The 13,312-nt window shown below is 41.9% G+C and overlaps 1 protein-coding gene across 1 annotated transcript in view; it reads right to left on the bottom strand.

The window, feature by feature from the left end:
- LYST (lysosomal trafficking regulator) overlaps positions 1-13,312 on the bottom strand; it is a 3,825,950-nt gene that overhangs the window by 771,585 nt on the left and 3,041,053 nt on the right. Inside the window, exon 37 of the mRNA XM_044075805.1 lies at positions 5,610-5,665. Within this exon, the coding sequence (XP_043931740.1) occupies positions 5,610-5,665 (56 nt within the window). The remainder of the gene's footprint in view (positions 1-5,609; positions 5,666-13,312) is intronic.

The following is a 13,312-nucleotide window of genomic DNA, read 5'->3' as shown; positions in this document are numbered from 1 at the left end:
TTTAAATCAATTGATACAGTACGAACGTATGAGTTGCAATTAACGTTGAAGACCTTCCTAGAAGGGTAAATGAACTGGAAGACCTTCCCCAGGCTTGAAGGAACCATTAGGTAGCTGAAGGACCAAGATTCAGAATTCTGAGTCATGAAGTATAGACATACCAACATGGAACAGGTAAGCCTGCCAACCTTAAAAGTCAGATACACATGGACAGCAATAGCTCCTGAAAGGTAAGTGTTTGACCAACCAGTGCTAGGCAACAATCCTGCCCTCCACGAGGACACAATGACCAGAAATACCTGATACATGCACTATGAGGAACAACTGAGGCTGAAGTCTTAGGAGTGCTTTAGATATAAAAGAATGAACTATAAGCTGAAAACTAAACAGGTACTGGGTACCCATATACCCATCTCAAGAAACTCTTCCACTTGGCAGAGCAGGTCTGCCTGGTGAAGGCTTCCTAGCAGCCACAGCCACTTTACAAACTCCAGTTTTAAGATATTGTGGACTAAGAGTTGTTAAAAAAGTAGTCAGGAAAAGAGGTTTAGCTAGTTTACATCTCAAACATGTGGAATCCCTCTGCTTAGTACTGAAAGTAAATCAAGGACCCGATACCTTTAAACCCTACCCTTAACAAGCCATCATAACGAGTCAAAATATGGTCTTTCTTCCCTAACAAAAATGATAAGACTGAAATCAGGGGAACAGAGTGAAGTAATTTTACAAAAGGGCAAAGAACTTGCAAAGAGATTGTGAAAACATGCTAAAAACACTTCCTTTATCCTGCTAGTGCAAGCAGAAGATGGGGAGAATCACATTCTCTCTGATAGTATATAAATCAACCTCAGGAAAGCTCATTTACACAAAATCCAATCTAGGCATAGTTTCTGGATCTGCAACATTAAAATGATGGCAGATTCGCTCCACTTAGCTGATGGTTTATAAAGGGGGCTTGTCTTTTGGGGGGATGCACTTGTAGATTACAAGTGTTTTTATTTTTAAACAACATAATAACCACATTATAATAGAAACAACAGTGCAGCACCAAAAAAATGTCACTGAAACTTAGCACCTAGTTCAACACAGACCATCCAGGGCTTTAAAGTCTAGATATTTCTTGACTCTATTACCATCCTTAATGACTGGCTTCATGGCAGGATGATCCAAGGTCCCTCCTTCTCAAATAAACATTTCAGCATTTCTGCTGGGGGGGGGGGGGGTTATAGTGTTGAAAGTCCAGACTATACAGACCACATGAGGAGGCCTATGGTCTCTCCAATGGAAGATAGCTCTGTGGTGCAGAGAACCTACAACATTGACAATCCAGTGTAGGACTAGTAGCACAAGTGCTAGCAAGACTGGCTGGCAGAAGATGGGAGTGAACAGCTAACCCTGGCCTACCCATCCTGAGGGTTGGAAGACAGCTTGCCTTTCTGCACTGACACCTGCAGGCATGCAGGTTTACTGCTGGCAGTCTGAACAGCCTAATAGTATGAAGAGCCTGGCATTCTCACATAGCATGAGCTGTGCAGCTGGCTGTGAGTTGCACATGCATGGAAGCATGCACCTTCCTCCAAAGGCAGCTACACAGCAGCACACAGGAGGAGGGAATATAACAGTCCTTAAGATCCACAGACTGGCTGGTTTCTCAACATCCAACCCTGGCCTCGACAGGGAAACAAATGCATCAGAAGGCCCCAATGGAGGAATGAATAGGTCAACTTAATACAGGAAGGGGAACAAGGGAGACTTATCTTGTAGACTCCCCCCCTCCACTTCTCAAAAAAGGTCTCTCCAAAAGAAAGGTAATCCTGACAAAAGCTGTTTGTTTGGAAGGACTTACTCTTGCTATCCTTGCCTGGGTCCTCACACACCTCAAAGGAACTTAAGTGGAAAGGTGTTCCTCCAACCCTAACCAAGAGCAGAAATTAACTCACACACACTCTCCCAAGGAAATGACTGAAATGTGTAAGCAGCTAATAGGAGGGACAGAAAATCTAGTAACAAGCAGCATGTCTGGCACACGTGATACACTGGGAAACAGAGTCTTGCACCAAGTCCATGGCAATGGCATCAGGCCATGTTGGAGTCCAGTACATCAAGCACCAAACAAACATCAAACATTTGCAGAATGACTACACCTTAAACCAAAGCCTAATGTATGACATAATCCATCAAAATACCCTCATCTTCGGACAACAAACCCTGGCAGAGGAGCCTTTGGCTTTGTGAACCTTCAACCCATGTATTATTGACTTCAGATCACTCTCTAGGATAAAGTCGATAAGCCCTGAAGTAGCTCAATCAACCTAGCGTTGGATGGCACCAACAATGTAAAATACAACCACACTACTCGATAAAAGCCTCTGCAATCTGAAGGACCTAGAAGGTCATTTCTGCTTTAGGCATACCTCCAGAAGGGCCAGGCTGCATCCTGACATCCAAACTTCATCCCCTGTGATGGTGCTCTGACTGGAAGTCGGGGCTGCATATGTGAGCCTCCAAATCACTCTCAGTCAGTGTGATGAATTCTCAAACACCACCATCCTACTGGTAGCAAGGCAGGCTAGGAGTTCTTTCCACACATTCTACAGGTGACAGGTTTGAACAGCTGGGAGTTATGACAGTGCTTTATAATGTTTTCCTCCTGATGGCAATAAAAACAATCCTATGGCAGGTAGCAATGAATCTGACAGCTCAAGGGAAAGTCAGATAATTTACTTCAGGGCAGCACTGGATGCTGCCTTTTGGAAAGAGGGGTGTGCTTCATCAGTATGGGTATGGTAAGGTGCATATATCCTTAGGCTAACTTATCTTGTAATTCCTATGCTTCAACATGTGCTAAGACCAACAACAGAACAATGAAAGCAACTGAAAAGAAAAGTGGGGAGGTGTGGGCGGACTTCAGGGAAGAAGCGCATTTACCTAGTCAATGCATGACACCATGACTTGTGCCTGTACTGGGAGAATGTGATGTTATGCGTGTGAGATTCTGAGCAAGGAAAGGGTGAATTCTGACTGGTGGAAAGGATAAACTCAATCACTCATCCTTCAAAGAGAATTTAGGATTACAGATTAGGTTAGATTTAAGTTTTCGGGTACGGGTTAGGAGTGCTGGTGCAAAGGTGAGGCATGTTATAAAGTCCAAACATGTGTCTGCAGTTGGGTTTTGCATGCTTCCAGTCAATGTATTTTTGACAAGTTTTTGAAATCAACAATTTTAATAAAGTGGCCCCAGAAATGATATTTCAATAATATGGCTTTCAGCAAAAACAACAACATGATCTAGTGCCATCCCAACCCTGCTTTCTTATGACCAGGATTTCTGCTGAGCTGTTTGCATTTATTTCCAGGACTCCAGGAATTAGTCATTTCTAATTGCTCCTAATGCCATTATTACTGCAGACCCTCCCTCCAGGTAATACATGTCTTTATTTGCAAGGTAGACCAAGTTTTCTGAAAGGTCACACGCTACAGATAAGCACTCCAGCTGCAGTCCAAAGTATCTGCTGTTAAGATATGGGTTGGTTTGTAGACGGGCGGAAGAGCTTTTCTTGGGCCTAAATGGAACTACATCTACTGACCACTTTAGATCTTTTACTAAGACACGGATCAGTAGCGGCTCCCAAGTTAGGGTATCCACTACCATAGAAATCTGGCACAAGGAACAATCATGACGCTGGCTGACTTACAATGCAACACTTTTAGAAAGATTGGTCTAGGACTCTCCCCAATGGAAAAATGAAACCATGGCCTGTACCTAAACTAGGTCAGCAAGACATTTTACTGTAAAGAATACAGGAGCACTCCTGGAAAGGTAATTTGATACACAGAGACCAGAACTAATTTCTTTATGTTGATCAATAATCTGGTAAATCTATGGCAAATGTTGGAGGTGTGATAGAGAAGGAAAAGATAACTGGAAATACATTTTAGGAGTGCAATGAGTTGGCAGACTTTAAAAATTCCCTACAGAAAACCCTGTCAGGAATACTGGGTGAGCAAATGAGTGTAACTAAAGAAATTATTTTTTGAGATGGAATACAGGATCTGAACTGACTAGATATAGTAATGGCTTGTTAAGTTTAATTCTCGCGTCTGTCAAAAAAACAATTCATATAAAATGGAAATCAAATTCTAAACCAACTATACTTAAAGTAGTGAATACTGTAACAGAGATAAAAGAACTAGAGATGGTAGCTTTAGAAAAGGACATGAGTAAATTGCATAGAAAAAAATGGAAATTGTGGGAACAATGCATACAGAAAAATGTTTTAGAGGAAGAAAAGTGTAGGAGTGGACTGCAGATGGTACAGGGTGTGCAAGTTAATAAGCTTCCTATTCACGTTAAACAAAGCCACTCATTGGCCCTACTCAAGTGTAATTTGGATGATTGGATGGGTAACTAGAAACCCACCCGGGGGGGTTCCACCTGTGTCCCTCTGGCACAAGGGCAACAGGTGCTGATTTTAGTGTCTGCTTGAACCAGACACTCTTGGTAACACTGGCTGAACTTGGCTAGGCTTGCAAGGGACCAGGGGCCATTAGCCTAGTAAGCTCCTATGATCCTATGATTAAGAGAAGGCACAAACTGAATTATTTACACAGTGTTGTCTAGCTTATAGGATACATCACAATATATGTAACATATGTTTGTAAATGTGAACTTGTTAATAAGATTTGATGTTTTATATAAATGTAAGTTTGTTTGTGTCACAAGTGATAATTCAATCCATTCATCCATTTAGCAACAACCCGTTTTCCCATTATTACATGTGGGGCTGGGGTGTCACTTCAAGAATGACAATCAACTAGAGCCAAGGTTCACACAAAGGTGTTTAAGAATTAACAATCTGGTGAATCTTAAAATAAATCACCAGACCAAGACGACTGAAGGCTGACGAGACACAACATAAATCACGCAGTTATTTGTACAGATATGCACATGTTTCACTCTGACAGCCACTGTGGGAATTGTCTTCCTGAATACCACCAATTTCAATGGGTTAACTGCATGGTTTAAGCCATCTGAGCAAGACTCATTAAAAAGAAAAAAGACATCCTGGCCACTGCTTACATACAAAGGAAAAATGTAAACTTAAGTGATACTTTTCCACTTGATACAATATAAAGCTCAAGTACCTTTTAAAATGGGGATGTAATCTTCTGTTATGTCGCTGCCTCTACACATGCATGTAAAAGCAAAAAAACTCTTCCAATTTGCAAGGCAAATCTAGTCTCCAACTGTGGGTGCCTCATCCCCCCACCCACCCCATACCTCCATTCCTTCAGGAGCAGGATCCATATCCAGACATAGGCCACTGACACTGAAAGCACAAACCTAACCTCCATGCTGGTAGACTTCTAATTCTTATTAATTGTCACTTACTCTTCAGATGGCTTATGAACTGCAGAAAATAATATGTAAAGCTGGATCTCTTTTTTTTTTTAATTTTTTTCTTACTTTTTCCAATATACACAGGATTTCTGTCCAAAAGTGTAACTACCTTTTAACTGCCAGCATGTGTGTGTGTTTCTTATCCACATTACAGTAGCAAAACGTCATGAATATCCATCTTTAATTAAATAACAACAGCAGTACTTACATAGCTTTCACATGATTCAACAGCATTATCTTCAACAAAATACATCCCTGATCGGCCTGCAGATACAAAGGATAAATATTACCTCACAAAAAGCCAAACAAATGCATTAACAGCTCAGCAGAATTTCCAAAAAGTAGTGCAAAATAGCCATATTATGTAACAAGAAAGAGAAAATTTGCAAACTTAAGCTACCTAAAACAGAACTGTAAGAAATTATGGTGCATAAATCAGCAAGTAGACCACAAAAATAATGTTCTTAACCCTTTAACTACTAGAAAAAAATTTCCGGGGTTGCTCCCGTACTCCTTGTCATTTTGTCCTATTTCTGCTCCATGCCTATACATGGCAATATCTCTGAAATAGCCTGATATTTTCTACTGAAATCTTTATGGAAGGTTACTGGAAAGGTATAGCTGTGTAAGTAAACTTACCATAACAGTAGATGTCCAAATGATCACTACTGCAGTAGTCTAAGCTATATGGGCTACATCCTGCAAAAGATGTAACAGCCAATCAACTTCCAAAGCTCAGGGCACTTTCCAGGCACCCAAACTGTCTGGAAGCTCAATGTATACAGATCATGACATAAGTAGAGTTGATACATTTTTTTCTTAGTTTTGCATAGGGGGATGACTGATTAAGGTCCTTGGCTTTGGCTAACAACACGTTTTAAGTGGAAGCAAATAAATAAGAGAAGACTGAATGCAATAAAAAGTTTTCATTTACCAAATAAATGTTCACAGCATAACATGAGAAGCTTGTTGCTGAAGGCAACTATGTATCTGGTTCTTATGTTTCTATGGAGACAAACTGATTAAAGGGCAATAATACTTTAAGGGTAAAAGTAAATGTTTTCAGAAAGCATTCAAGTTGTCTTCTACATAAAGGAAAAGAATAAAAATAAGACAAAAACAGACAGTACTTACTGTCATGCATCTTGGCATGCATAACCTTAACTATTGGTCAATTAAAGCCTGTGAATGTAGCTGTCAATCTGGGACAATTATTCCTATTAGGGGGATTAAAGGTAATTATTTGAAGATGTACACAGTTTGTGTGATTTCATTAAGTTAATAGGTTATGGGGGTATACTGGGGATGTGTGTGTTTTTTTTTTAATTTGAGGATTTTCATTAAAACAAAAAGTCCTTTAAGATGTCACATAAGTTCAAACGGCCATGACAAGAAAAGTACAGTTGTGTACACTTACGATAAATGTAGATGTTCGAGTGTATTCACTGTTGCAGTCATCACACTTGGGTTATCCTGCCAGGGGTAGCCTCAGTCGGCCCGAATACCAGAGGCTTAGCATTTCTGCGTTGGTTGCTGTCACTCCAGGACTGATGTCAGGTCGTCAGTGGTATAAAATAAGGCAGCCGACATCATTACATCAGTTTTTCTTGCCCCAACTGTCAGGAGCCAGGTTATGGTGGAAGAACACCACCAGCAGAAAGTAAATACCAAAAATTCACTGAAAGGAGTGAGGAAGAGAGAGAGAGAGAGAGAAGGGGGATGGAGGGTGGGAAACCAGGACTGCAACAGTGAATACACTCGAACATCTACATTTATGGTAAGTATACACAACTGTACTATGTTCTTCATGTTTCACTGTTGCAGTCATCACACTTGGGTTGATTCCCAAAGCTGAAAAAAAGGTGGAGGCAGTCAAGAAGACTGGGGGCTGGCAGTTGCAAAGCCTGCCCTGGATTTGGAGAAGATAGGCAGGTGGTAATGCTTGGTGAAGGTATGAACAGAAGTCCATGTTGCAGCCTCCAGGATGTCCCTGGTAGGGACCACTCTAAGAAAAGCTGCAGAGGTGGAGGTTGCCCTGGTGGAATGCATCCTGACCCCCTTAGGGGGTGGTTTCCGGTGGTGTTTGTAGCAGAAATGGGTGCTGTGTGTTATCCATTTGTAGATAGTTTGTTTGGATATGACCTTGCCCTCTGCCCCTACTGCAAAGCTGACTAGCAAATGGTCAGTTTTCCTAAAAGATTTATTCCTATCTAGGTAGAATCTGAGCTGTCTGTGCACATCTAGAAAATGCAGAATTCTTTCCCCCTTGTTTTGTGGGCTAGGGAAAAAGATGGGCAAATGAACTGATTGGTTGAGAGCCACACTGGACACCACTTTAGGCATGAAAGTTGGGTTAGTCCTGAGGGAGACCCTGTCAGCATGGAAAATGATGAAGGTTTCTACAGCCATGAGTGCTTGTAGCTACGAAACTCTTCTAGCTGAAGTGATGTCCAAAAGCAAAGCTGTTTTCCAAGAGAGGAATTTTACCACTGCTGAAGCTGCTGGCTCAAAAAAAAAGGGGGGGGGGTAATGTGAGCTTTTCCAACACAAAGTTAAGGTCCCAAGCTGAGGATGGAGCTCTTCTGGGTGGCCTTACATTGTTAGCCCCTCTTAGGAGCTTGTTTGATGAGAGGATGAGAGCAGAGAGATGGCTCTGTGCTGCAATGAGCAGAGATAGCAGAGGCATGAATTTTAATAGAAGAGAAGGATAGGCCCCTATGTAGTAGGTCTGCTAGATAATCCAGGATGAGAGGTAGGGAGGGCTGTGCTCCTTTAGCATGGATCCAGGTGCAATACCTTTTCCACTTGTCAGCATAGGATTTTCTAGTATCTGGCCTCACGTATAACATCCAGGACTTGTTTGCTTAGGCTGGCAGCTGGAGGAGAGGACAGGGAATAAGCCAGGCTGCCAGGTTCAGTGTCTGCAATTGTGGATGAATGAATTCTCCATTCTTCAGGGTCAGGAGTGTTCGGATCTGAGGTAGGTGCCATGGTGGCAGGGGTGACAGGCTGCACACCAGTGGGTACCAGTGCTGGCATGGCCAGTCTGGGGCAATCAAGACTGCCCTTGGCTTTTCCTCCCTTATTTTGAGTAGTACCCTTGAAATTAGTGGTAGAGGAGGAAATACATAAATTGAGAAGTTTACCCATTGGAAGGATAGAGCATCCACTTTCCAGGCCTTGCTGTGAGGTTCTCTGGTACAGAATTTGCTGAGCTGGTGATTGTTGTGGAAGGCAAAGAGGTCCACCTTCAGGGTGCCCCATTTCTGGGTTACAAAGTTGAAGGTTCTGTGGTCTAGCTGCCACTCGTGTGGGTCTAGCAGGTTTCTTCTTAAGTTGTCTGCCAGAGAGTTTTGGGAGCCTGGCAGGAATTGTGCTAGCAGGTGAATTTGCATGACTGAAGCCGTGTGCCAAAGGGTCATGGTGAGCCTGCAGGAAGGATAAGAGTGAGTTCCTCCCTGCTTGCTGATATACCACATCACTGTGGTGTTGTCTGTTTTGATCACTAGAGGCTCTGGGGAGAATAGGGGTCTGAAAGCTGTCATAGTGTGCTGAATTGCTAGCATCTCTTTTTGGTTGATGTGCAGATGTATTTGATTTGAGCTCCAATGGCCCTGAATGCACCTGCTGTCCAGGTGTGCACCCCAGGCATAATCTGATGCGTCTGTGGTTAGGGTCTGGGCGGCGTGTGGTTGTGAGAAGGGAAGACCCTTGTTGTGGTTGCATGCTGCTGCCCGCCAAAGAAAATCTTTCCTTAGACAGGGTATCATAGGTATGATCATTTCCAGGTCCTGGAAGTGTTGACACCAAAGGCTTTTTAGGTACCATTGTAGTTTCCTCATATGCAGTCTGGCATATGGAATGAGTAGAATGCAGGAGGCCATGAACCCTAGATATTGCAGGATTTTCCTTGTGGATAATTGGGTTCTGGTGGCTAGTTGAGAGAAGTAGCCTGGTCAGGTAGGCTTGTTTTTCTGGAGTAAGGAATGCCATCTGGGATGCTGTGCATACCTCTGAACCTGGAAACATCAAAAATCTGGACAAGGCCCATGAAAAATAGGTACAAATCTGTACGCTGATTAACATACAATTTGCATAGATAATTATGTAACCCCGCCCACTCCTATGGAATTGTGGGACTGTGGGATGCCAAGTTTCAAACACAAACTGAAGAAGAGACAACCAAAGTAAGGCACCAGAGTCCCACTGCACTGGGGGGAACAAATGCCAAAAAACCAGGGACACATTTTAAACATTGCTTGTATAATTTTGGAAAGTTGCTAGAATAAAACGTTGTGTTACCACCACATGTTTCACTGCCAAGTCTTGAACCCAGGTCCCAGGACCCTGTGCACTACAATTAGAGCAATATACCACTATGCTAAATCAGCAGTTTCCTGAACAGTAGAAGACTGAATCTTAAATGGCTATCATTTAGTGAATTCAGTTCTCACCCATAGCTCTTAACCTCTTAGCACAAAAAATCTGGACAAAGCCAATAATGGGGAATACAGACCCAAAAATAGGGACAAATTTAAAATAGTGATGTTATAAACTTAGAAAATTGCTAGAATAAAATGTTTTGTGTTACATGTATTTTCTGAAGAATATGAAGACTGAAATTCAAATGCCTGTCATTATTTAGTGAATTCAATCTTTCACTGACTTGCCACAAAAATTCACCACAGGTTTTATGAGGAAGAAAACAAAAATATGAGGCATAAATCTGTAAAGTTTTCAGAAGTGGTGGTGGGTAGGGACTTCAGGCTCTTATTACCTGTACCCAAGATACAAGGTTTAAGCCTGAGTATCTCCTCTAACCACCAGGTATATTCACAGTATGAAAACTGCAGCATGAAATGCATTCTAGTAAAACAACCAAACAACCACGAAATACACCCACTAAAAGCATAATAAATGAATTGGCAGCAAACAGAATGAAAACGGCAGCATGAAATGCATTCTAATAAAACGACCATGAAATGCACACACTCTAAAAGCATAATAAATGAATCGGCAGGCTAATACTGTTTTGAATTTATATTACATACAAAACACAGATTAGAACTTATTGCAGCTAGTCAAACATAGCAATGCAAAGCAAATCAAAGAGTTTTACCATATAGAGGTAATAGCATTAACGACATCCGAAAAGCTTTACAGTATTATTATTTACAGCAAATATTTAGAATACTTCTGAAAATTTAATGACAAAAGCCAACTTAGATCATAATCATTCTAAAGACACTGGAAAATTGAGTTTGATGCAATATGGCTAAAACAGTAACTACATGAGGTTACATAACTTCTTCCACATCTGAAACTATGGCTTGGAACTGTATAGCCATCTACATCTGTGTACATATGAAAATCTTTATTTAGGGGGTTTTAGTTCAGTTAATTTGTCTAATTACAAGATAAATAAATATTAAAAAAGTATGTTTGGCTACAACTTCTTTACAAATGCAGCCTAGGAAATTATAATCAATATAATCCAGAAGATGGGAGAACACAGCACATGGACAAATATAGTAAAACATTCAACAGCAAAAGTCTAGTATCTTTGGAAAACCATTACAGCAGATGGGCCACACAATATTGACTTTTTTCAAAGAAATGAGTGTGGCAGAAGGGAAGAACATTCAGGAGACACTAAGGGTGAGCAGTTGCTACTGTTGTGAGGAATACTATCATACAAAACTATGTGCTAGCCTGATGAGGAGTTTTAGACAGTTTTAATCAGTTGGGCAGAATTCCATGCAGTTTGTCATGTCTGGTAGGATGTAGGGTGGTGGCTAATAACAGTCTGCTTTCTCATACTATTCCTTCAGTGTAATCCTTAGTTTGCATTACAAAATGTTGTTGCTGTTCCTAATAAGTATTGCATTGCAACAATCACCATAGTCTGATCTTTGTGGCCAATGACAACATCTCTTAGAGTTGTCACAACAAAAGGCAATGCAGAAAAGTATCTACCAATGAAGCAACCAACAAAATGAAAAGGATCTCCTTCAGTCGAGGAACTCAACTTAGATTACAGGGACAGTGCCCAGACAGAGGCAAACATTTGCTAGATAACTCAGATCATGTTTAACACACTAATAATTTGTTTTACCTGCTTAACTGCTTGCCTATACTTCTCCTCAGCTGTCCCTCATTTTTCGTAGGTCAATAGTTAAATCAAAGTGCGCATAATAACAGGCAAGAGAGGTCAACAACTTCAGTACAAAAGACTCTGCATTTACCAGAAGCTTTCTTGTCACATGCTGGGAATACTACCTGACTTAATAAACTGATCAGTCTGAAATTCCGACTAAACAAGTTAGGGCACCACAGACATCAAGTAGAAAAATTACATTATTTACATCCCAGCTCTTAGTTCCTACCTCTGCACTCTGCATGCAGCTTCATCCATGCCTCCAGTAGGCGCACACACACTTCCTTCCTTCTCATAATGGCAGACGCATAGATCCACACTAAAACCACATCTCAATTCCCGCTAACGATTTGGAAAGAGCCGTGCAGCCGGAAATACATTGCATGTTGAGCTCCAACTCAATTCAGCCTTCCGACGGAGCTGACGTCATTGCGCACACGATGACGTCAGCTCAAAAGCCGGGAAATAAAATAAAATTTGAAATAAAGAACTGGGAAATCGTAAATTAAGGGGTGCCACTCGGGAATCATGGCACCCCATTATTTGGACCCCAAAACTTGGCAAAAAATGGACAATTCGGTACGGCTGGGAGGTATGACGCTGTGTCCAGGCTTGTTCCCAGGAATACAATTTTTTGAGTGGGGACTAGTTTGGATTTCTTTTTGTTTATAGTACACCCCAGGGAGGTCAGCAGATCCTTTACAAAGGTCAGGTGCTATAACAGCTTTTCCTGACTGTCTGCCTGAATCAGGCAGTCGTCTAAGTAGGGGAAAATTTGAATATTTCTTAGTCTGCAAAAAGCAATGGCTGGAGCCAGGCATTTTGTGAAAACTCTGGGAGCAGTGGATAAGCCAAAGGGAAGCGTAGAGAACTGAAAGTGCATAGATCCTGCCCTGAAATGTAGATATTTCCTGCAAGATTCCCTGATTGGGATGTGTAGATAGGCCTCTTTTTATGTCTAGGGTGGATAACCAAGCATCCTTGGAAAGCATATGAAGAAGCTGCTGGAGGGTGAGCATTCTGAATTTTGGTATCATCAGGAAGGTGTTTAGAATTGATAGATTGAGGATTGGGTGCCAGGTGCCCTCTTTTCTGGGTACCAGGAAAAGCCTGGAATAGAAACCTTGGCCTATCTGGTCTGCAGGAACAGGCTGTATTGCCCTCATGGAGAGCAGGGAATGGACTTGGCCTCTGCCCACTGGTTTGGAGGAAGATCTGACAACCCTTTAGGGGTTGGCAGAGTGTGGAAATTAAATCTGTATCCCTGGGACACTATGTTGAGGACCAATCCGTTGTTGGTAATAGAGGCCCAGTTGTATGCATGGAAGGAGAGTTTTCCTCCTAGGGGCACAAGCAGTTGGGCAGAGGTAAGGGGTGGAGGTGTAAAGTCATTGTGAGGTCTTTCCATAAGGGGGTGGCTTAGCACTCCCTGTTTTTGAAGTGGAGAAACTCCATTTCTTAGGTCTCTGCATTCCCTGGGACTGCTATCTGGGGGGGTCTACTTCCCCTAGGTCTTGTCTGAGCTGGCCTGGAGGGGGCCAGAAAGGACCAGTGATTGGAGGGAATGTCTACTGAACCTCGGAGGCTGGACCTGTAAGAAGTCTTTAACTGTATGCATAGATTTAGATTTTTCTTCCATCTTTTTTAAGACCTCTTCTGCCTTGGTGCCAAACAAATTGTCTTTGTTCAATGGTGCGTCCAATAGTTTTGATTTGACATGGTCTGGCAAGGTCTGTCCCTGCCTTCTAAGTACA

Source organism: Protopterus annectens, chromosome 1.part1 (genome assembly GCF_019279795.1).
Source record: "Protopterus annectens isolate FY-2018-M chromosome 1.part1, PAN1.0, whole genome shotgun sequence".
NCBI classification, from domain to species: Eukaryota; Metazoa; Chordata; order Ceratodontiformes; family Protopteridae; genus Protopterus; species Protopterus annectens.
Note: the sequence above shows the minus strand (reverse complement) of the source record. Positions and strands in the feature narration are given on the sequence as shown.